The 26,326-nt window shown below is 40.9% G+C and overlaps 1 protein-coding gene across 3 annotated transcripts in view; it reads left to right on the plus strand.

Annotated features, from left to right (window-relative positions):
• Positions 1–18,266, plus strand: part of si:dkeyp-14d3.1 (transmembrane protein 132C) — a 191,348-nt gene extending 173,082 nt beyond the window's left edge. For 2 of the 3 annotated variants that reach the window (XM_054774340.1, XM_054774341.1), the window contains exons 6-8: positions 4,508–4,781; positions 8,981–9,172; positions 16,433–18,265. In XM_054774340.1, coding sequence (XP_054630315.1) covers positions 4,508–4,781; positions 8,981–9,172; positions 16,433–17,599 — 1,633 coding nt within the window. In that variant the 3' untranslated portion in view covers positions 17,600–18,265. Of the gene's footprint in view, positions 1–4,507; positions 4,782–8,980; positions 9,173–16,432 lie in introns of all 3 variants that reach the window. The other variant, XM_054774339.1, reaches the window with a different exon arrangement.
• Positions 18,267–26,326: the final 8,060 nt, after the last annotated feature.

Consider the following 26,326-nt stretch of genomic DNA (forward strand, 5'->3'; position numbering starts at 1 on the left):
GAGAAAAGTGTATAAAATGTATTGTGAGGGGTTTTACAGCCTTAAAGCATATAATAACTGTAAACAAATAAAGTTGGCTCCTTTGCGGATTCCGCTTGCAGGCTAGAAACCAATCCCCCCCCGATAAACGAGGGTACACTGTACTCGCAATAATATCTCCCGTGAAGTCAGAAACTGTTTTCTGTTATTTGCTTAACTGATTACCATTAAGATTAAATTTAGAGATGACTGAAAGAGCATATGAAATTCTTTCCCCCTTTCATCACTCATCGTATTGGACAACTTTGGTAAAATGAATGTCTATAAATGAATTAAAAATATTGTCTATTTCAGGGGTGGGCAAACGTTATGCACAGTTATACTGCACATTTTTCAGTAGCCTTTTATTGTGGCCAACCCAAGGCTCACATATTCAATAATGATGCTGCCTAACCGGCGTCATGACATGCCACACCTGTGAGGTGGATGAATTATGAATTTTGAGTGTTCACGAACACAGATTTAGACAGGTTACATTGTGTGTTGGTTTTGACTTAAGTTGTTTTTGTTTTCACTGTGGGTGAGGAGGTTGTTTAGCGTATAGATAACGGTGTGTGTGACCGTGGATGTTTCTTTAAAAAAAATAAAAAATTGCAACATTCGGCGGGCCGGATTAAGAAGCTTCAACTTTTAAATGAGCAAAATTAATCTTACAGTATGTTCATATGTGGGTGTGAAGTTAAATTTAGACATGTAGTGTCATAAATCATTGAAGAAGCCTCTTGCACTTGAAGAACATAAACAAGATGTAATGAGAGGAGAAAGTCAAATAACACCTCTGCCTAGCAATTTGGCACAGTATTCCTTCTTTGTGAAGAAAAAGACATAAAAGTCATGAATAGGGGAGTTAGCGTTCATAAATATGCAATAAATGTGCCATATGGGGCCGGCTTTGACACAACAGACCTGCTATTTTAAGCAAAAGCAACAAGCATTTCTAATTCCATGTTAGAACAACCCTGAGACAAGTTAGGAGTGTTTTGCAAACGGTAAACAGCTGCTCTACAAGCTTGAAGTGTGTGCCCCCTTCCTGATTTCTTTTTTGTTTTTTTGCATGTTTGTCACACTTAAATGTTTCAGATCATCAAGCAAATTAAAATATTAGTCAATTTAAATTATGTTTCACTGAAATGTTTCCGATCTAATTTAAACAAATTTGAACAAAACAAATTAAAATCTTAGTCAATGACAACACAACTGAACACATAGTGCAGTTTTTAAATGCAATTTTTAATTATTAAGGGAGGAAAAAACAATCCAAACCTTCATGGTCCTGTGTGAAAAAGTGATTGCCCCCTAAACCTAATGACTGGTTGGGCCACCATTAGCAGCAACAACTGCAATCAAGCGTTTGGGATAACTTGCAATGAATCGCTTACAGCACTGTGGAGGAATTTTGCAGGAATTTCTTTGCGGAATTGTTGTAATTCAGCCACATTGGACCGCCTTTTTAAGGTCATGCCACAGCATCTCAATAGGATTCAGGTCAGGGCTTTGACTAGGGCACTCCAAAGTCTTCATTTTATTTGTCTTCAGAGGTGGACTTGCTGGTGGGTTTTGGATCATTGTCCTGCTGCAGAACCCAAATTTGTCTCAGCTTGAAGTCACAAATAGATGGTGGGACATTCTCCTTCAGGATGTTTTGGTAGATAGAAGAATTCATGGTTCCATTTATCACAGGAAGTCTTGCAGGTCCTGAAGAAGCAAAACAGGCCTAGAGCATCACACTACCACCACCACATTTTACTCTTGATTTGATGTTCTTTTTCTGAAACGCGGCGTTATTCCAGATGTAATGGGACACACACCTTCCAAAAAGTTCAACTTTTGTCTCGTCAGAGCACAGAGTATCTTCCCAAAGGTCTTGGGGATCATCAAGATGTTTTGTGACAAAATTTAGAAGAGCCTTCATGTATTTTGTGTTTTTTGTCTTGGAATTCTGCCACGCAGACCATTTTTACTCAGTGTCTTTCTTATGGTGGAATTAAGAACACTGGGCCTCATTCACGAAACGTTCTTACGCACAAATGTGTTCTTAAAGCCTTCTTACGAAGATTTTTGGCATTCACGAAACGTGTTCTTAACTCACAGTTCTTAGATCTAAGAACAAATTCTACGAACGCTCAGGAGGACTCTTACGCACAAGCAAAGCTTGCACTTTCAATGCGCAATCGCCCTCATGATGGATTTTGCAACCTGATCCCAAAAAATGTAGTGCAAATAAAATATCCCAACAATTATTTATCATCAAAACAACTAAAATATACTCCATCGATAAATATATATTCAAATCCCAATTCATCAAAAAAAAAAAAAAGTAGCTGGCTGGACGTGCGGTGCGCAGAGAGAGAATGTAAAGGGACCATGTAGATTTATTTGCTGAAAGCGACGAATATTTGATGTCCCGCTTCAGGCTTCAGGCTTCCCTCTCTGTTCTTGCAGGTGTGCAGGATCATCAGAATAACATCGCAATGAAACGTGGTGTGTCTATTGCGCACGTAGCACCCCCAGATAACGACATGCGCCCCCAGCCACATCTTGAGCCAGAGCACGGGGCTGCTGTATTAATTAGGCAGCGTCTAATCAAATGTAACCACAGAAAAAATACATTGTCACACACACAAACAATGTATTTTGACTTTATTTTTCCATCATGATTGTGTAAATATTTTCTAGAGTTTCCGAAATGGTTTGGTTTCTGATTGATGGCCCACCTCCCGTTTCCTCCAGATCCCTCCGGTGCAGTCCAATCTTTTTTTGGACTTTATTTTAAGTCAAAACAGTTCTTTTTAACCTCTGCAGTGGCGCGTTTCTCCGTGGAAACGGCATTTATGTTTCCTGCAATGGTGCTCCATGCCGACTCTTTTTGGATGGCCTGATGACCGGTGGATGCACGTGAAAATAAGGTGGTCTTGTGTTCGGTCACTCCTTGTAAAAGCACCTCTATTTCAGTAGAATTGAAGTTTTTCTTTCGTTTGTTGTCCAGCTGCTCCTCAGTCTTGCCCTTGCGCGTTGCCATCTCCACCTCCAGCTGCCTGTTGCGCACGCCACATTTTTTACCTTGTATGGGAAATAATAGGCGGTGACCTATGCAAATTAGGGCTCACATGCACGGGCATCGCAGTTGGCATTCATCAACCAAAGAACACCGGTGTGAACGATTATCCCTACTTAAGAACGTGTCGTGAATGCGGCGCAGTTCCCAACCCGCGCTTTCTTAAGTACACTTCTTAAGAAGACTTTTAAGAAGATTTTCGTGAATGAGGCCCACTGACCTTAACTGAGGCAAGTGAGGCCTGCAGTTCTTTGGATGTTGTTGTGGGGTCTCTTGGATGAGTCGTCACTGTGCTCTTGCGGTAATTTTGGTTGGCCGGCCACTCCTGGGAAGGTTCAACACTGTTCCATGTTTGGATTTTTTTCTCCCTTAATAATAAAAAGTTTTAAAAACTGTATTTTGTGATCAGCTGTGTTGTCATTGACTAAGATTTAAATTTGTTTGATGATCTGAATCACTGAAGTGTGACAAACATGCAAAATAAAAGAAATCAGAACCACTGTACATTGAATGGAATTGGTCAGTAGTAATGTGCGGACAGATACTGAAATACTGATACCTCTGTTACTAGCTCCTTACGCACGAAGATCGATTCCCAAATTAAAATGCTGATACATTGATATCATTAACAGGAACACAGTGGAAAGTAACTAAATGATTCACGGTTGGTGGAAACTACTTTTTCTTCCGCCTGGGTCAGTCCGTGATGCGTAAGCGCAGCAGCAGACTACACAGTCAGTCAGTCTCTCCTTGTGCTCCATGTTGCAAATGATAGTTGCAATGACACTGGGCAGGAAATTGCATGCTATCGCATAACAATGTCTCTTTTTGCTTGAAAAGGCAATCAGTATTTTTGCTATGCTGCCCCACTCCAGGCAGCTTTGGCAGCAAGGTCATCTCATAAAACACTGAAGTAAAACTGCCTCAAGTAGGAATGTTTGGGAACTCAGCATGATGCACACATCGCATTCATAGTTTGCATTGCGCTGCTGCTTTACTGAATCGCTTGTTGCTCTTGAACTTTGGAGGTTTCTGAATTATTCCTACTCTCTGGTATCCTCAGCGGATATCTGTCATTCAGCAGCATGAGAAACTAGCCGGTAGGGTTTTCAAGTTTTCAAAAAATCTGTAAAATGTTGCCTTAGAGCGAATAATCACAAGAAAGCCAGTTTATCGCATTCATTTCTTTGTTTTTTCCTTCTATCCTGGTGGCAGTGTCTATCTAGATCTCGCTGTGTCAAAAAGACAATGGATCAAACAATGATGACACTAAGCGCGGCATGAATGTTTGATTTAATAATTAAGCAGACTCAATACTGAAGACTGAAACAGCATTTGTACTCCCTGAACCTTCCACCTTTAACTGGTGGAAAAATGGGCTGCAGACTCTGATGCCTGTTTTTTAATTGCCAGGTCCACACGCAACAGCGAGGATGATGATGATGAGGACAGACGAGGACGAGGCTGCACCCTGCAGTACCAGCATGCCATGGTCCGAGTCCTGACTCATTTCGTTGCTGAATCTTCCGATCCTAGAGGCCAAACCAGCTTCATGTTGGGCACGGATTGGCAGGTGGACATCACAGAGTTAGTGTGGGACTTCCTCAAGGTGGAGGACCCACAGATCGCAAAGCTACTGGACAGACGGATACTGGTGGGACGTGACATGGGAATGACCACGATCCAGGTAGGTGATATTGCAGGATTAAACCTAGAAAGAGGGATCCCTCTTCATTTATTCTAAATTAATTCCCACTGGTTTTAGTTGGATTTGAGAAAGATTTATTAATAGGAGCCGTATTTCAGTGGCATATTTATTTGGAAAAAACTGGGAACTTCAGTATTCTTTCAAAAGGCACACTCACTCTAGAAAACCCTCGCCCTGCTTGGGAATACTCGGTGTGGTGCTCAAGCATTGTATACTGTATTTCCCTGTTACCATTCCCAGGAGAGTTGAGCGTGGTACACTTGCTCATACACAAGCATGTCCAACATGGACATGTCGAATATTAAAGCCAATTGTTCCTCCTGTTAGTAATAAAAAAAATGCCAACTTGTAAAAATGACAAATGACTCGAAAATAAGCCACAAAGTCCGTAAGGATGCAGGAGTGCAGCGTTGTTTCATGAAGCGAAAACATACTTACAATACAGCTGAGTGCAGCACAGTCCAGGCTGCCTTGGGAGGTACAAGCATTATGCAACTGAGCCATGTAAATCCACCTGTCCTGTCTGATTTGGGTTTTTTTTTTTTACTTCAAATTGCCAATGTTGAGGTGCTAAAATGCACAGATAACAAATAGTCTATGTGATGTATTGTACAACTTTAAAACTAATTATTTTATTTTAGCAGGGATGTGAAATGATTACAAATTTTAATCAGATTAATCACAGTTTTTAAATTAATTTATCATGATTAATCACCATTAGAAAATATGTCTGAAATATGCCCTATTTTTACTGTATTTCATTAACAGAAATATAAATGGCAGGAAACGATTATATACCATATATATTTGTATATATTAACAGCTCCAAGTGAACTGAATATGTCAGTCAAGCTAAAAGGTGCCACACAAGTGTAAAAATCGATTTGTGTAACACTATTCTCTTTAATAGTAGCAGAACATTTGAACCACACTTTAAACCGTGTTATGAGCGATGAGCAGTTGCGTTCAAAGACACCACGTAATTTGAGGAAAATGTTCTTGTTTTCAGTGTATTTTCCAGCATATTTAAATGTAGCAAATTGTACATCCAAAAATAAGAGTTACAAAGTGAGTGATAAGAGTATCCACTTCAAGCCATTTTTGTGATGTTCGGAGTGTCCCTGAATGCATCTCGCGTTCTTGTAATGACAATGAGGAAGTGTCCTTCCCAGGTTGAACGGACTGGAGACGTGTGTGAGTTGGAGATACATACAGTATACAGTATATGGAATTGTACTGCTGTTGATGTGTTCAGGTCACAAAGAAGTCACACAGAGGATCAGACTCTGTGTGACTGTGTGGGAACTCCGTGTGCCGTCATAACAGAGAGGCATGTTTGCTCTGGTGAGCATGCGTTAATTACACAAAAAAATGTTGTTGTAATGTAATTAATTAAATACATGAGTTACCACCGTCATGTCGTTATTTTTGACAGCCCTATGCTTTAGCTATAGCAGAAACAGCAAAAATTAATAGAATTTTTTTTAAAAATAATAAATTATTTACTGCGATTGGCTGGCGACCAGTCCAGGGTGTACCCCGCCTGTCGCCCGAAGTCAGCTGGGATAGGCTCCAGCATGCCCCCGCGACCCTAATGAGGATGAAGCGGTATAGAAAATGGATGGATGGATAAATTATTTAAATTGTAAGTCGGAATTGCGAAAAATACAGTTCCGGCCTTTTTTGGACAATCTCTTTCTTTTAAACAACTATTGGTAATATATGCTAGTGGTGCTATGCGGTAGTGTAACTTGAGCGAGTTGCATACAGTCTCTTTTACGATGCGAACACCAATGCACCGTACCATCACCAATACTGTAATCAAAATGGCATTCTGTAAGAAAAAATTTGAGTAAACAAGCTTTGAGTAAAACAGTGTTTTGTATTCTTTCCATTCCATTTTTATTGTTGCGTGTAAGTAAGTATTCTCTGTCTTTGTTGACCAATCAGTGGGTTGCTGTCTGTCTCCACCCTATATGTACCGTACCACTGCGGTGGGTATCTGAAAGGGGAAAAAAAAATGAAAAATTGCATACCTTTCCGAAGTCAATTTATTTGTATTGGTGGAAATTCAGTTGACTTTATTCATATGATAAACGGCATTGTCAGAAACCTACATACTTGCTGCTATCTACAGTTGTATTTGGTCTCATGCAGACAGATGTTAGATACAGGCAGTACACACTGACCTCCTATTTGGTCCTCTGGGATTTGTGAGGATAGTGATGCTAAGTGTGTCAAGTCTCACAATAAAAAGTACTTGAGGGGAAACAGCTTCCCCGCATTGTTAACTGTCATTCTGTGCAGACATGGCTTCACTTTTGAAAAACAAACACAAGCATAAAAAAGCATGATGAGTTAACGCAAGGGAGTTCCCGTGTCACACACCTCAGACTGACAGAAGAGCAGACTTTCATGTTGATACATGTGAAGGAAAAAAGTTAGACTTTTGTCAAACAACAATTCATCATAAACAAAGCATGACTGCCTCCCTCTGTTTTGGGGTTAAAGTGTGTCTCTCCTCTGGATTACCAGAATGAATCAAATAAATGGATTCCTACCTACAGGAGGTGTGGTGGGGAGGGGGCCTTGGATGGCAGCCAAGCAGAGTTGTTTGATCTACGCAGCCTCAGAAAACGGATAGAATAAAAAAGTAGTTTTGGGGTATCATTTTGCATTTTTCACAGCAGTTTGTGAGTCTTTTATGTGAGATGAAACACTCTGAGAGACGTTTTCTTAAATCACCTAGAACTCACACTAATCTGCTGTTTTCAAGTTGGAGACATCTTCACAGCTAAGTGGTCATTGATGTGATGTTTTTGCCTTCCACTTGCTAGGAATCACACATCAATCACATGGTGGCTTATTTCTGTTTGGATTTTCTGTTGATGAAGTTTAAGTTTATGTACGTCTGTGCGGCCATCAAGGTTGACTGTCAAGGCAAAATTTTGTGCTGGCTTCAAAATAGACTACAGACAAGTTCTACGAGAAGAGTGATAGGTACAATTTAATAAAACTTGCATGCAAGGAGACAAATCAATACAAGCTGAATGGATGGCTTGTAGAGAAAATGTCTAACTTCTACAAAGTGTAAAGTCATTATTACAGACTATTGAGCGCACCTGAATATAATTTAAAGACAAAAAAATATTAGTACATATGTAGGCCACACCTGTCTATGAACCACAGGCGTAAGTGTCGTAACATGGGGTATTTAGTACCCAGAAAGATGTTACACAGAAAGATTTTTAAAACTTTAATTAATTAAATAAATGTTTTTTTCCCCCCAAACAGTGTCGAACATTGCATGTAATATGACTAGTTAAACTGTAGCCTACCAAAAAAGTCGCTGTTAACATCGTATTCATCCTCCTCCTTCCAAACCGAACAGCCCACCCCAAGCCTGTGCTGTCCTCCCAACCATGCAGCAGTCCGGCCTACCGAAACCCACTGGCGACAGTGGACCTCCCGACACAGCTCCACGCAGCCAAGATCCGCGGGCAGACCCGAACAAAAGCCGCTAGATTGATCGACTTCAACCTGAAGGCCGCATAGCATGCACCTTTCCGCGCGTTCTCCATGGTGAGGGTGTGATGCTCCGAAGCACACGGGATGTTGCGAGACCAGAACGCGACCACATTTAGCCGCATCACTGTATAAGCCGCAGGGCTGAAAGTGTGAGGAAAAAGTAGCAGCTTTTACAATGGAAATTATAGTATATGGAGTCTGCATATGCCTTAAAATGCCTAGACGCCCAAGGCTGTTGAGTCTGAGCATGTGAAGGAGACAAGAGGCCTAGCAGATAATCACAGCAAGTCTGTGTGACATTAATGTGTATCGTAATAGAAATACATACGTATGTAATACTTGTAATATGTAGTATACATGTAATACATACAGTGTATGTATGTAGTGCATAATAGCTAATATTAGTAAAACCAAATGGAATAATGGACAAAAAACATTTATGCAATAACAAACCACATTTCCCCGACACTCAGACTGATGATTTCTCCTGGGGAAGAGCTTCTAAGCCAGGACGTCTGCTACAGGAAATTGAAAACATCTCCTGAAGACAAGACAGAATAGATTGAAACTTTATTTTACAGAATCAAATTTATGTTATATATAACTGTCAAAGAAAAAAGTTAGTATCCTGCATCTTTTTCCCCTGTTAGGTGTTGTCTCCTCTGTCCGACTCAATCCTGGCAGAGAGGACCATCACAGTGGTGGATGACAAAGTGACCATCGCAGAGTTGGGGGTCCAGCTGGTCACTGGACTCTCCATGAGCTTGCAGCTCAGTCCGGGAAGCAACAGAGCCATCCTGGCTACCACGACCGCACAGGAAGTTCTTCAGAACCCCAAACAGGTCAGAACACTACAATACAGTAGATACTGTATAGAAAGTGAACTCAACCCTACCGGGTATACAGCGTTTCGTGGTTAAAAATGTAATTTTGGTCTGCAAACACGAGTAGAGTACCCTATTTGTAGAGTACCTTATTATAGCTGACCTGCAGAAGAACATGACAAAACAACATCAGAAAACTCAACTGTTCTCTGCACGCAGCCACACACATAGTCAGGACTCGTGCCATGTTTACTGACGTTTGGAAATCATAAAACTCTTCAACGCTACACATAACTAGGTTGCTGATGTTCTGAAAGTGACAGTAATAACTAGTGCATTGGTCTTATTTTGAGTTGGAAACATTTTGTATTATGATTATTATTAAAAATGTTTGGTTTACTGTTTCATTTAATTCTCTTTTTTGAGCTTGGATATACACTCCTGATCAAAATTTTAAGAACAGTTAAAAATAAAAAAAAATGTACATTTTGCACTGTTGGAGCTTTACGAGGTTCTAAGTACAGCTTCAAAATGCAATAATTAGAAATGGGAGTGAGACAAAAAAAATGTTGAGTAAGCAATTTATTGCAAACAACCATTAAAGTGAAATAAACTCTTGATCAGCTGAAAAACAGCCTAAGACCACAGACTTACAGCAGACATTTTGGCACAAATGTGGATTCAGTGTCACTTTCTGTCAGGTATTCACACTGTCATGATCCCTTGATGGCAAAGGCAAAAAATCGTTCTCTCTTTGAACACGGTTGAATTGTTGAGCTGCATAAGCAAGGCCTCTCAAAATGCGCCGTTGCTGCTGAAGTTGGACGCAGTAAGACGGTCGTCCGATTGGCTGTCCGTCAAGACTTGGGATAGTCCTCAGCCCAATTGAAGGCTGTTACTGGTGCTGAGTGCAGTCCAATAACCACCAAATGGCATCTGCGAGAGAAGGGTTTTAAGAAGCAAAACATTCTTCAAAGGCCTTGCCTCCTTCAACACCACAAAATTGCCCATTTGGAATTTGCACGAGAACACCGAACATGGGACATTGAAAGGTGGAAAAAGTTTTTAAACCTTGACAGTTCTAATGGCTTCCAACATTACTGGCATGACAAGGAGATCCCACCTGCGAAGGTTTTTACACAGCGCAGTGGAAGGAGCACCATCATGTGGGGCGCTTTTTCCTTCAATGGAGCTTCAGGTTGTGCAGGGGCGTCTACCGGTCGATGACTATGTGGAGATGTTGCGAGGGGCATCCCTCATGACTGAAGACCCTCGTCTCCTGACGTGGTAATGACTGGATTTTTCAACAGGACAACGCTGCAGTTCACAATGCCCGCCTGACAAAAGATTTCCTTCAGAGGAATAACCTCACTCTTTTGGACCATCCTACGTGTTCCCCTGATCTAAATCCAACTGAGAACATTTGGGGATGGATAGCAAGGGATGTTTACAAAAATGGACATCACTTTGAGACAGTGGATGCCCTCCGTGAAGCCATCTTCACCACCTGGAGCAACATTTCCACTAACCTACTGGACACACTGGTATCAAGCATGCCCAAACCAATTTTTGAGGCGATTAACAAGAATTACACAGCTACTCGTTACTGAGTCCTTTTTTTGAAAATGTTATATCTATTTTAGGGAGGTTTCTGTGTTTTTTTTTTAGGTATGGTCTTAAAATTTTGATCAGCAAATGAACATCTCATTTCAGTTTAATGTTTGTTTACAATAAAGTGCTTACTCAAAATATTTTTTTCACTCCCATTTCTTCTTTTAGCATTTTGAAGCTCTACTTAGAACCTCCTTGAAGGGATAGTTCGGATTTTTTTGACATGAACTTGTATGACATCCCCATCAGCATTGTAGTCCAATAACAGAGACTTACACCGCACTTGGTCTCCTAAGTCCAGTTCTGGTCAGATTTCCGTGCTGAAGAACGTAGCTCCACTTAGTTGCTGGGGAGAATTAAGTAAGGAGTTTGCCTTCTCTAAAAAAACAGACCTCACAAAATGCTTTTCGTTATATGTGTGCGCTCGCATCTACTTCTTGTTTACGTATGTGTTCCACAGCGGAAGAGTGTCTTCGTCACATTCACATGAACGCACAAGCAGTGCGCAGGGATGCGGCGGGAGACACATACAAGTATAACGCTGAGCGTTTTGTGAGGTTTGAGCTTTTTGAACACATTGAACAAAAACAATGTTGTACATCACCAGAAGCACGAAGCAACCTTGGTTCTGTCTGAAAGACCATTAGCGTAAAATCACATCTCATTTTAAAATTCATCATTCACTTGGCCATTGCAGTTAAAAACAAATCTTTCCCTCCAAATCAACCAAAAGCAGTAATTATTTAAACACTTGGTTTAATTAAGAAAGAATTATGATTATTGTTATGGTTATGTGAAAATCAAGGCAGGACGTGATCAGGCTGCAAGCGTGAACAGTGTGGTGGTGCTCACTCACAGAGGGAAGCTATAAAAGCCGTGCAGTGCGTAAAGCTCTCATTACAAAGATTAGTGTGCATTTGAATGTTCACTGGTGGAAAAATCACAGCTCCTGGTCTATAGAGATGTGAAAAAATGTGAATAGGCACGTGATCCTCAACATAATCCTGGCTATTGGTTAAGTGGATGTAAATTGTACACCACAAGTACTCTGTTGGCCTGAATTCTTGACATGTACGAACGCAGGGGTGTTTGAATGATTGCCTTTATTCAGTGCTGAAATGTCTCTTGCTTGACGGAATTGGCCTCTCCCAGGATCAAAAACCTCACATCCAATTTAACTGACTGGCTGAATGAATATAAAATGATGATCTAAAATGTCAAATGAGGCTATACAGTATCTTCAGAATGAATGAATGAATGAATACAATCACAATAATAAGCATGTTAAATAAATACTTCCTTGCCTGTGTCAACCAAAAGTGAGCAATGTCAGCTTTGTAAAGGCAGAATTTGGATTTGATCTCCTCATAATTTTATACCCCCATAACCCTTTCTCACCCTAACCCTGGTTCTCAATTAGTTTAGTCAGAAGACAGACATGTTTTCACGCTCCCTTAATTGTAAATACTATTGAGAACCTGTAATATTAAATTATTTATCAGTACAAACACCTGCATGAGTTGCTGGCACCAGGATCATTCAAGCATGTGTAAAGACACTAACTTGCCAGCCTTAAATAAATTCAGCATATAGTCTAGCCTCACTGAAAAAAAAGCACTGCACTAACCCATTCAGTCTACAAAGAAAATGAATGGTAATTATTGAAAAAAAAATATCTTTGTAATTAAATAGAATGATGGTAATGAAAGATGTTGAAAAGTTCCAAAAGACGTTGAAATGTAGACACACTAGGGGGGTAACAGCAACAGCAACAGCACTTCATCTACATTTTTCTATTTGCCTATCAAGGAAAGTTAAATATGCTGGATATTAAATATGCACCGTAACCCACTTAAGTCCAAGACCTGAGAGTTAGTGTGACCGACTGTTTCCTTGGGCAGCTAATAGAAGCAGCAGCTTAATCTCAGAGCATGCAAACGCAACAGCACAGTCTCTAAACCGAAATATGACTTATATCCCCAACTTGGCCCACAAATCATATTCTGCTTCCCCTTCTCATATCCCCAAGCTACCATCATTGTGGCCACTTTGATCTCCCCATCACAACTTGTCTCTGAACTGCTTCTTCACATTTCTCTCCTGTCAGTTCTTCCTGTTAGGACAAGATGGAAAGACTATTTATTTGCACACCGCAGTCTTCCTGTGCAATAAACTAGGGGACAACCTTTAATAGTATTAAGTGTATAAAACGTCTACGAGGTGTCCTCTACGAAGTTCTACTCACCCGCCTTGACAAAGACAGCTCAAAAGAGCCCTGAGTAGAACGCAGACCTCCACCAAGGAAAGACGGAGGTCTGCAGGTCAACACAAAGGATTCCTGTTAAAGAACACACCAACGCTCACCAAAAGTTGAGGCTTAGCTTCACTGTGTTCTCAATATAAATAGTCTATATGGGATTGTACCAAGTTTGAGGCGGGAGCGAATGGCAATTTAGTAAAACTGTAACAAAAACAAATAATAATCATCATGAATGATACTCACCTTTATAGAGCTTTTCACCAAGATCGAATGGTAATGAACACTTGTTCGCTAAAAGCTGCTCCACAAAAATACATAATGTCAGGTATGGACGTTATCTGCTGGATAGCATGGTGCAGTGTAAAGGAGATTGTTTGGGTTCTGCACAGCAAGGAAATAAATGCCCGCTAGCCACACTTTATTCTGATGTAGACCAACATTTAATGGGTTCTTGCTATGCATGGAAATCGGTCATGTCGTTTTTGCATATTCCTGCTCCCTAACACACAAACGGACCAATATATCATACATCCCTTTATTATAGAATGCTGCATTACTACTACTCTTATTTAGTTTTGTTTATTTTGTGCCCAAGTATGCCTTAGGTCAGTGTGAGGATGTGCTAAAGGTGTCAAGTGTCCCCAAGCGAGACACAGACTGCAAAGTGTTAGGTCGTCTCCACAGGTGTAATTCATTTTGTGTCCGTGGAGTATATACTTTATATTAGGGATGCTCCGATCAGGGTTTTATGCTGCTGATACCGATCATCCATGAGTGAGATCGGCCAATACTGATCACCTGGATTAACCGTGTCACGTTTCGGCTAGGCCGAGTTCTGGATTCCAGGATGCAGAGTGAACACACAGCGAGTGATATAAAAAAATGTATTACCGAAAAGGCAATAAATCAAAACACACCAAATACAAAAAGGTAACAAAAAGACTCAGGGCTAAATGCCAGGTATAAACAGGAAACAAAAAACACTGCCGTGAAAATAAAAGGCAGGAAAAAACACACGGGAAGAACTGAGAAAGCTGCAGTACAAAAATGTAGCAGAACTAATCTTAGCGTTAGCAACGACAATAGCATACAGGTAACAACAAGAAAAGGGTAGACCAGTTAGACGCCACCGGAGGAGCGGGAATGGCTGTAGGTACACAGGTAGGCGAAAGAATAACTGGCACTGGTCTGCAGTCCAGCAGCAGCTGATAAAGTGTCCCGTAATTGGCCACAGGTGTGCGTCATCAGCTCAATCAGAGCAACAGCATGCACTGAAACGCATGGCAGACAGGCGGCAGCAGAGCGACATACACAGGACATGACAAACTACATTTTTCAGTTTATTTATGATGAGCGGTATTGGCCAGGGGCGCTGTTAGACAATTCCAAGGGCCCCTGGCAAATAGGTAATCACTAAATAAAGATGGGCAGATTGCCTTTTTTGCCTTTATTTGTGTGAAACGATTTTTGTACTATTTGACACAAACCTGAATATAATTTGATGAATGTTTTGAAGTAATACAAATACATGGGAAATAAACTGTTGAATAATTACTTTTTTAGCTCAAGATAACAACATTAATAGAATAAAATAATACAAATAAATATCTTTATGAAATAGAAATCTGTTTAACTTAAAACAGTAGAAATTCAGTATCCAGGTTGCAGGGGTCTCCAACTTCCATCACTACCAGAGCTGTCAACTATTTTGTGTTTTATTCATGACTGGCAACATTTAAATTGTACGCTACTTTATTTACCAAGCACATCTCCACTCAGACAGTGTGGCCATCTTCTTTATGCTATTTTGTGGTCATTGAGTGTGTCATGATATAAAGGTAGAAAGTCTGAATTCAACAAAACACTAAGGGTTAAAGCAAATATTCTTTGACCCTTTGGTGAGCTACTCAAAATCAGCTAATATAATATCACCATCATAAGGCTGGACACACTTTGTATTTATGTTCGTCAAACAACCACACACAAATAATGTTTTGAGGACCAGATATTTTTAGTATAATGACAACAACAGAGCTGAATTGTTCAGCGACACTTGAAAAAGTTAGTACGTACCCCATGAACGTGATATCCACTTGTAGCTTTCCTGTGGAACAAACACGAGCTCCGAACTGACCGCATTGCTCGTTTGTTTTAAAAACAAAACGTCACTGCGGTAAAAATTCACATTTGGAGCCCAAAGACCAGAAGCGAGGCAGATAACGCTAGCTAACTAGCTAGCTAGCTGCCGCCAATGTCAGGTGCAGTCAGTGACAGCGAGGCAAAGCGTGTAAACAAAGATGCAAGAATAGTTGAATGGCAATAAGTTTGGTAAGGGAGTGATCAAATACGCTGGCATCGATGGACATAGCCTGTGGCAAGCTGTCAAACCGAAGCCATTGAGGTTTTATAGATAGGCTATACCTGTAGATTTCTCATGGCAATACAGGACAATATGAGACATATACACAAGTCATTTTGATGGCAACCCTACATGACACAGCAGACATGTAGGATTTGTCGCCGCACACTGATCGTTGTTTGTGATCGGCTTTGAAAGGCGCTTATCGGCAAATGCCGATTATCATCATCATTTCTTACGGAAATCGGCCGATATTGATCGTAGCCGATCGATGGGCGCATCCGTGCTTCATATGTATAGTGGTACCTCTATTTTCGTTATTAATTTGTTCCAAATAGTCCGACCGAAACATAAGAGAATTCAATATATTTTTCCCACAGGAAATAATGGAAATCCAATTCATTCAGACACCCAAAAATATGAGTACAAAAATTTGTCGTTTAGAAAATACATGCAGAAAACAATGAAAAAAAACGATGAATAAAATGAACAAATGAACATTTAAAATCAATTTAGAATTTACTGAACATCAAGACGGTGAAGAGGTGAGTGAGGAGAGGGGGCGCCATCTTCATCATGATGGATTATTTAGCAGTCGCACTCAATATTCATTTTGTTCATTTTGCTGTTAAGCTGGAAACTATGTTAAATATTGCTTACTTTAATTAATTAGATATTTAACTCAAATATTTTTGTTTAAATTATTTTTTTTAATTTGTTCAATTGTTTCGCTATCAATTTTTTCGCTAAACAGGAAGTCAACAAAATGAGCAATTGTGGAAAATATTGGCGCTGACAGTGACGTCAACCACACGATTAACTTTGATGGTGCTGTTAACTAACGACGTGACTGACCGTGTTTTGAACAACGCATATTTAATGGTTGGTTAGTTAACACCGGGTTAAGAATTTCACTGGTGGTTAGGGGTTAACCAGTGGTTAAAATAGCTGAGTTTTGAACAAGGGGGCCCTGGTGAAATTAAGCAGTAAGTAATATGGCACCACGGCATTTTAATTCACTCTGTGTGTTTGTGTGTCGTTTCCGCAGGAGGCCTTAATCAGCGCCTGGTTGCAGTTCAGTGACAGCTCTGTGGCTCCTTTAGACCTGTACAACCCTGACTTTTTCATCCTGACAGCCACCTCCCTGGATGAGGACGTGGTGAGGGTACAGCAGGACCCCTCGTGGAAATGGCCTGTCATCGTGACTGAGGCAGAGGGCCAAGGCCTTCTGGTCAGGGTGGAAATGACGGTTTGTGAGATTTGCCAGAAATTCAAAAGGCGTAGCGTCCTTGCAGCGGGTAACTGTAATGTCAAGGTGAAGTTTGGCTCTGATGACAGTTCAAGAGGAGGGACAAACGATTACGGCACCGATGGAGAGGATATGGACAACAGAGGCAGGCCGCCCTCACCTGACAGGATTGGGCTTGACACCCACTTTTATGGCAGCTCAGTCTCTGACATGGAGGAAGGGGTGCTGAATCGGGCCACCACCACAAGAAGCGCGATCATTCGGGGACCCAATGGAGATAAACTCTCCGGTGATGGGAGCGAGAGGATGCCGACTGACTTTGCTGACTTTCCTGCTCAAGTGGATTTGCCCCGTGGGCGCAACATGAATGATGACCTCATGCAGACTACTCGGGGTCTCACAGATCTGGAGATCGGCATGTATGCTCTGCTGGGAGTCTTTTGCCTGGCTATCCTTGTATTTCTTATAAACTGCATTTCCTACACACTCAAATACCGTCACAAAGAATTTTCCATCGAAGGCCAAGAGAACATGAACCATGCCCATGATTGGGTGTGGTTGGGAAACGAGGCAGAGTTTCTAGAGAGTGAAATCAGCTTGTCCCCCCAGCAGGAGGAGCAGACCTCCATGATAGACTCCAGCAGCGGGCTGGCGGAAGGCAGCCACTTGTTGAATGGAGGCTCGGCCCAGAAGAACGTGCAGGGCCAAGTGCACCGGGAGGCCGACACTGGCTGCCAGGCTAAAGAGGGCAAAAGGGAATCACCCACCACCAAGAGGAAGCGAGTACAGTTCACTACATTCACCACCATGCCCTCGGACAGTGGTTACCCGACTGTTAGCACTCTGACTCGATGCCACAACCAGGACATTAAGTGGGTGTGTCAGGACGTGAAGCTGGAAGACTCTAAGGAGTTACGTAATTACATGGAAAGGTTAAATGACAGTGCACTAAAAGAAGTGGTATAATAGACTCATGCACTCGTGACAAAATCACATGTATGCCTTTCATGGGAAAGTAGGTCTGGATTTAAAGCTAAACTCGGACATTTGCTTGAGAATCACATCCAACCTACCAAAGGCTCAAAAATATCAAGCATTGTAACTTTGCCACAGATTTAATGTGATACAAAGAAATATGTCAACGAATGAGGACTTGGTACTTTTTTCTTTTATTCAGCAGTTTTTGTTAGCAACTTATTCATACAGGTTTTCCCAGTCATGAGCTGCAGGCACGCCAACCAACCTGTGAACTCCAGATGGCATGTAGATTTTAAAAGAAACAATAGATGTTCAGAATGTTTGTGCACATTAAATGGTTTTGAAAGGTTTTGTAACATGTTGGTTCAGAATTTGTCCTTCCAGATTGTTACTGTTTAAGGTGTGGAAAGGCCAACAGAAAACGCCCGCATGTCCTTTGGAAAGAAATGGGCACAGCGTTTTGTTCATCATCATCCTCCCAACAAGGCAAAGTGTACAACCTCATGCAAAATGCGTTGTATTGTTGCTCTGTATATTGTATTTTCATAACATTTAAGGAATATAGAACAATGTCAAAAGTGTTCATCAGTTTTTATTGAGTGCAGCATCTTAAAACACATCATTTGTCTGGATAACTGTTACTGTTTTGTTCCTGGAGGAGGTGGGGTTGAGGAGGCGGACCAAATTACACATTAATCTTCGTTTTAAGAGTATTTTATGGGATGCAATTTAGCCCCGAGCCACAAAACAAGCTCTTCAGGCCTTTATTGCTTACCAATGAAGGAAAACAGTGGCCATTCAGGCACCCCTGTCCCTTAAAAAATTGTCCTCACAGGACATCGAGAGCATTGAAGGGCTTTTAAACTAAACGGACAACATGGTAATGTGACATTTCTTATGCCGGCCCTGAATTTTGTAAGCTTTGAAGAAAATACCAATTAAGGTCTGGATAACTTCTGCCCACAGACGCCAGGAAAGCATACTGATGGACAAACTGAGGTTTTATGTGCTCATGTGAAAAGAGGTGGAATTTACAAGCAAAGTTGGATACGTTGTCCTTTAAAGACACAAATCGTTACATAATTGCACAAATAATAATGATCTTTGAAATTGTCCCAAACAAAGGCAGTCGTCTGAAAAATTGTATTTTTCTTAGCGAACGTTATTATCACAGGGGTGTCGGCTAATTGTGTTTTTTTGTTTTTTTTCCGGGATGTGCGTGTGTGTGTGCGTGTGTTATTATTTTCTATCAAGCGGAGAAATGTTCCCATTATGTTAACTGTTGCTGCAGTGTGCCTCAGATTGTTAATCAGCAACACTCACGCTATTATAATTTGGAAGACGGGAGACCTGAGATACTTCAGCAAACGGAACCACTAGCTTGAGTATAATTAGGAAAGTCATACAACACGACGCAAACAAACACGCAACCACACACCTGTGAGAACGTTTTGTGACTTTTAGGCTCTGATTTAATTAGTTCAAGCAGCTTTATGGTTGACTTGTTAACACCTTTCATTTTCTTGCTATTGTCACAGCACATTATGAAGCAAAATATCGCATTAACTTGTGAACAGAAGACCCTTTTGGTAAAGATAATTATCTAACTAATCATATCGTATGCATCCATTATTTATCTAACGCAGTAGCTCCCCGCTTTTTGGATATCGATCCGATATCAGCACGAATCAAACATACTTTTACGATGTATTTTGTATAACGAATGTAACGATCCATCCACTACAGTGATGCATCAATTTATATTCCTATGATCCAACTACATTGTTCTGTGTTCAGCAAGTTTCCATTCCGGACAACATATACCAGTCTAACATCGTTTAAAAGGTAATGAAATGATTGAATCGAATCGGAAATAAAGCATAGGATTGAAGCACGGCAGGCTTTATATAGATGTGTATTCTTTTACCACTTTTAATCATGATGATACAAATGAAATAGAGGCGAGCTGAAGAAAACTGAGTCGTAATTTGAGCAACGTGAACTGGAGTCAAGCCACTGTCTGGCTCCTCTCCGGCTGCAGCGTGCAGCAAGTCTGTCCAGGGAGGGGCGGTCGAGTGTGAAGAGTGAATACTAGGGATGTTACGGATAATGCATTTTTGCGTATCCGTACTCGTGTTGAAGGAAAGTCCTCATTGGGTAACTACGAATGTATTCACCCTTCACTCTGGTATTGTATCTTGGTGTGTGCACGATGTGACTGTGAAGGGCGCGGAGCGCCCCTGTGAGGTCTGGAAGGATTGAAGTGTTGGCCACAAGTGATGGATGGGGGGGGCCGGCTGCAATTAAAGCACCACTGTGACGCCAGGCCAGTGGGTTCATCTTCAGGTAAGGATAAAGCATTCCAACATCGTTACCCCCTTGGGTTCTTCTTTAAGACATGTGGCACGGAATAAATAATTATCCCATTTTGGTCAGTCTTGACTTCCATGGTAGAAATGAGAACAGGATCTCCCCCGAGGCTTGCATCTTAAATGGGCTTTTAATGAAATTAATGATGTGAGTACAACAAGCTCTCACCAATGCTTGGTGGTTCTCCCTGTGGTGTTTTTTTTTTCATTTTCCAAATGATTCACTCCCTGATTTATGTTGTTTCCTCCGCAGTCATTTCAATATCACAGTAGCTTCAGTGTAACTACAAACTGTAGAAAGAAGAAGAATGGAGGAGCCGATGACAAGGTCAGCGTGAAATTTCAACTGATTCACTTTCTAAATGGAGCTGCTGGCAATCAACAGCATTATATCAAACAGTGCTGCACACAGCGTGTTCATATGATTACCGTAATGTGCTGGTTCAGAGCCACAGCTCATTATGGATCCCTAATATTATTATGTCATCCTTAATTTTCAAACATCTATTTAAAATAGCGTTACAACAGTCATTGTTTTTTCCCTTGTTGCTTGTGTGCATATCTGCTATTGCTAATCTTTGTTTCTTAGGGACGTGTATGCTTCATGCTTTTGTGTTAACATTTTACCTTCAGCATCTTTCTCCCATGTGGCTTTGCCTACCTTTTTGTTACTACTTCGGTGTCTTGGGCTTAATGCCAACTCTACCCCTTACCACCTACCCACGACGATCAAGTGGTGTCCCAATTCTCCCTAAATCAAGGAATAAGGGGTACAGAAAGTGCTAAGGGGTGCACAACACTAGAAATCAAGGCTGAATTCCACTTCTACCCCTTAGCCCTTCCCCTTCGTCTAACACCTTGTCTTACCCCTTCCCTTACCTCTTAAAACCAAGGGCCAAGGGGAAGAAGCCACCCAGCCTTCACCGCTTGCTGACTGGCAGATGAGATAATTGAATTGCTCATAATAAATGTTTCCTACCATAAAGTAAGGCGCATACACTCCTGATCAAAATCTTAAGACCAGTTGAGAAATTGGTAGAATTTGCATTTTGCACATTTGGATCTTAATGAGGTTTTAAGTAGAGCTACAATATGCAAAAGCAGGAAGGGAGAGTGAGACAAAAAACATTTGGAACAAAAAACAAATCAAAAGTTTAAGACCACAGGCTATAAAAGCCCAAATCCGCTCAAAATTATCATTTTCTGTCAGGCATTCACACTGTCATGCCCTCCTGATGGCTAAAGCTAAGAAGCTTTCTCTTTTTGAACGTGGTCGGATTGTGGAGCTGCACAAGCAAGGCCTCTCGCAGCGTGCCATTGCTGCTGAGGTTGGGTGCAGTAAGACAGCCATTCTATATTTTTTGAAAGATCCTGAGCTTTATGGAACAAAAAAATCAAGTGGTAGACCCAAAAAAATCACACCTGTGCTGAGCCAGAGGATCCGATTGGCTGTCCATCAGGACACAGGGCGGTCTTCCACCCAAATGAAGGCCTTTACTGGTGCCGACTGCAGCGTAATAACCATCAGATGGCATCTGTGGGAAAAGGGTTTAAAGGGTTTGACCAAAGACTTCTTCAGGGAGAATAACATCACTCTTTTGGACCATCCTGCATGTTCCCCTCATTTAAATCCCATAGAGAGCATTTGGGGATAGATGGCAAGGGAAGTTTATAAAAATGGCCATCAGTTCCAGAACAGTTGATGCCCTTCGTGAAGCCATCTTCACCACTTGGAGCAATGTTCCCACTAGCCTCCTGGAAACACTCGCATCAAGCATGCCCAAACCAATTTTTGAAGTGATTAACAAGACCGGTGGAGCTACTCATTACTGAGTCCTACTGAGAACATTTTTTGTTCTGGTTTGGAGAGTTTTTTGTTATTTTTGAGCAATGATAAACAGCCTATTTCATTTTAATTCATGTTTTCAATAAATTACCTTTTCAAAATGCTTTTTGTATCACTCCCCCTTCTTGCTTTTGTATATTGTAGCTCTACTTAAAACCTCATTAAGATCCAAATGTGCAAAATGCAAATTCTAGCAATTTTTCAACTGGTCTTAAGATTTTGATCAGGAGTGTACGTGTGTACTGTACATTATTTCAACGTTTTTAACCTACCTCAGAACTGAATAAAAAAAAAATAAAAGGAACAGATTTTTATAAACATTTACAAAGGAATGGCACATATGCACAAAAAAAATGGGACAATGCTAGATTCCAAAAATTGAATAAACTTCGATAATGTGGTGTGCTTCCATAGATGGCCATGTTGTTTACATCTTTTATTCAGCTTGCGTCCTGACCATCCATACTGTAAGCTGAATACAACAAACATATCTCACCATGAGAATTCACCATGTTTTGAATTGTTGGTTGTCGCTAGTTATAACTAGCCAACTAACACCAATATCTAACTTCACTGCAATCTACTGCATTTCATAAATGATTAGATGATTAGATAGCGGCCACACTAGCCTGTTAATTGTAATTTGTATTTTAAAATCGCTAGCTAGGCAGGGGAATCGACATTACTGAACTGTGCTGTGACGTTCACGTTTTATATTAGCTATCTAATCACTCATGTAATGTAGCACATCTGAGTGAAGTCTGTTTGCTGTGAATTATAGCCACCTTAGTCCACCAACAATTCCAATGAGTTAATAGTGGTACCCCATCAATCATGCATACGGTATGTGTCATTCCTGCAGGAGATGCTGAGCCAACTGAAGTCAGCCCTCTGCTACACCACACAGCACTCCAGGACCATTCAAAAGCAGCAATCCCAGTATGGAAAAGTCAGTTGCAACAAAATGCCATTCTGGACTTTCCTTGTTTGATGTTTTGTAATAAATGTCAGAGTTTGTAAAAATATGTGCCTTTTATTAAAACAAAGGTGTTGTCAGGTAGGCTATATAACATTGAAATAATATAGAAATGTAAGCACCTTACTTTATGGTAGGATTATGAACAATGCAATTATCTCATCTGCCTATGTCGCAGCCAGCAAGCGGTGAAGGGTGATGATGTAATGACAATCAAGTGGTGTCCCATTTCTTAGTGCCTTCTACCCCTTGCGCTAGGTTTTAAGAGGTAGGGGAAGGGGTAAGACGAAGGGGAAGGGCTAAGGGGTAGAATTGGGATTCAGCCTTAATGTTAAACTGTGACCTTTCTGTCGTTAACACCTTTGTTATCCCTTTTCAATTATGATTATATCCACACTTATGATTATATCAACAAACTTGGTTTCATTGTCGGCGGTCCAACAAGCTGTATCGCAACATAAAGTCCACTCATACAGAAATGAAAAAAGACACACACGGTGGTATTTTAAAAAGATCTCGGTCCACATGAATGCACATTCGCTGTCAAGTGCTATTTTGCCAACCAGAGGCCTGAAAATGCAAGTTTGTGTATGTACAAAAGGTCAGAACGCATAGAAAAATACTTGTGTGTCCAATCCAAGTGAACCAAAAAGCGTCACATGCACAGATGAACCACATAACACTTTTCTAGTGTTGGTCAGAATACAAGTATCAGTAGAACAGCAGTGCGCAACATAGCAACCGCATGTTTTTTGTGCATGGATCATGCTAAAAAAGTAAAAACATGTTTGCTGAGTCACCATCTATGTCACACATGGGCGGGGAAACCACGGCCCACGGGCCATAAATGGCCCATTAAGCTTTTTAATCCAGTCCATCAGACGTTCCCAAATTCTTTTGTTAAGCTTTCCCGTCTTGAATTATTGAACTGCTTAAATGTTCCAGTAATATAGCAGTCTTTATGGTAATCATAGGGACTACGTCACAGCAGCTCCAAGAAGACAAGGCTTTGATGGAAAAGTAGAGTGGGTGGAGGTATGTGGACAAAGCAGCATGAGGCCGTGTGACGGAGAGGGTCACAGTCGTCCCTCGCTACTTTGCTGTTCAAATTTTGCGACTTCACTCTGTCACGGTTTTCAAAAATATATTCATGAATAAATCATGCTGTTTTGTGGTTGAATACAGCCGATTATCAGTCAAAACATAAGCATATTCAAGTAAGCGATACATCTTTTTTTGTATTTTCAAGCATAAAAATGGCTAAATGAACTAAAATACAAATATAAGACATTCAAAAGACTCTTTCATAGACGGTGATGTAGTATTCTACACTAATATCTAGGTGTCAGTATTTTTACTGTAATGTTCAGTGAGACGCACAATCAGCAGACTTGATCGCTGGGACAACAGATTTTATTGCAGGTTTGCATTATCTCACAGCAGGTACAATAATCCAATAATAATTGTGACTGTAACCCACAGCAAGCTGAACGTCAACTCTGAACCCCCACGTCTTATTTATATCTTAAATGGCTTATTTACTCTATTTACGTCTCATACATTGAGTGATACGAGTGTAAAGGTGACTATAGGGGTGTTGTTTCATGTCTAGAGGGCTCTAATATTGTTAAAAACTGTATTTGAAAGGCCGTAAACAGGTTTTTTATTTTTTAGGTGGTCCGTCATTATTACATGTTTAGCATGCAGTAACCGGTCCCATGCACAGCAGATTATGTAACACTTTTACAACTAAAATAAGATAAACAGTTTGTTCAATTATATGGATAGCCTGGTCCCCCTGCAAACTGTTTAACCTCTTGTGGCCTGCTAGGCACACAGTTTGCCTGCCCCCGTTCTGCATAGTCTTGGTTGACTGACTGATGGTCATCACCTGGCTTCAATTACTGTTTTCACAACACACCAATGAGCTACAGTTTGACTGAAGAGAACTAAGAATTACAGAATTGGGTCATGAAGATATGTCCTAAAACAGGAGGTTGAATAGTGTATTTTTGAGACTGCATCAGTGAGCTCTACCCACTCAAAAGAATAAGAGATTGACTTCAAATACACAACAGAACGAATGCTGAGGGCCACGGGGAACGCCGCCAAATGGAGCAGCGTGGATTTATGCTGTTTGGGCTCAAATAGAGATTTACTAAACAGACAAAGCATCCGTAACACATTTTATTTGTATGGACCTGCAGTGCCTGCATGAACAACTGGAAAGAAAACTGAACATTTTAACTTTTGATCGCTGTCGATCGATATACCAGGCCCCACTGTCCTTGCAGAGCCTCTTCTTTCAGAAGAATATGTCCTTTTTGTTGCCTAGAACAGTGTTCACACTGTTACAGATATGCAGCTCCCTCTCGGAGGTCGATGCGGTACACCCAGGACAGTGACACAAATACACAAAATACCACACGAGCACACACACACACACACACACACACACACACACACCAGGCATGGTCGCTTTTCAGCAAACCAGTAGTGAAGACAAATGTTAGCAGAGAAAGACCCACCAGCACTGGCATCCTCCGTTAAGGTCGGTGTCATTACTGGCTGCTGTCACGCCGGGTCACGGTGACAGCAAAACATCGGACATCAGCAGCAAGTATTCATCCATTAAACATGAAAACACTATTTGAAAGTCAATTCTTGCATGCTAGAGTGGCACTACAGTGCACTTTCAGTTTTGCGATATTTCATATTTCTACTGCTGCAACGGAATGTGTTACGAGAACAAACCTTGTCAATTCAAAGTAAAAAAGCGGTGCTCTAAAGCAGTGGTCCCCAACCTTTTTTGCCCCCACGGACCAGCTTGTGTTCCCACAAATCTCCCACGGACCGGGAGTGGGGAGTCGCACATTATAGCGATCTAATTTATCTTGTTTATTATTCAAGAGATTCAAGAGTTTTATTGTCATATGCACAGTAAAACTGGTGGTTCTGCTATGCAATGAAATTCTTTTTCTGTTCATTATGTATTGTGTAAAACTAAGACATGAATAAGATCAAATTAAAAGCACAAAATTAATGCCGACCCTCCATCCACCAGTTCAAGCCTGGAGTTTTTCCAGAGAGATGATTACATGGCTGTTTGACATGTGTGGTAAAAGGCAGTGTGCTAGCATGAATTAACTGGAGACAAATGTGCACATTAGCACTCAATAAGTCATCAAAACTTACCTTTATGCATTCCCACATAGTGGGAAAGGCTTCTTGAGACGTCATCTGTACTTCTGTAGCGGGGGTCTCCAAAAAACTCCAGAGGATCTTAGGCAACACAAAATTAAAAATACCCTGAGACAAAAATTTGTGCATCCTAAAGACAAGGCTCCAAACCAAAAACAGAGCAATGTGGTCTATTCCATCCACTGTAAAGATGAGGAATGCAAAGAGCACTACATTGGGGAAACTAAGCAAATGCTCCAAAAAAGGCTTTATCAACATCGCAGGGACAATTCTAGTGGTCCTCAATCAGCAGTACAGCTACACCTTAAAGCAACCAATCACTC

The sequence above is a fragment of the Dunckerocampus dactyliophorus genome, chromosome 4 (assembly GCF_027744805.1).
Source record: "Dunckerocampus dactyliophorus isolate RoL2022-P2 chromosome 4, RoL_Ddac_1.1, whole genome shotgun sequence".
NCBI classification, from domain to species: Eukaryota; Metazoa; Chordata; class Actinopteri; order Syngnathiformes; family Syngnathidae; genus Dunckerocampus; species Dunckerocampus dactyliophorus.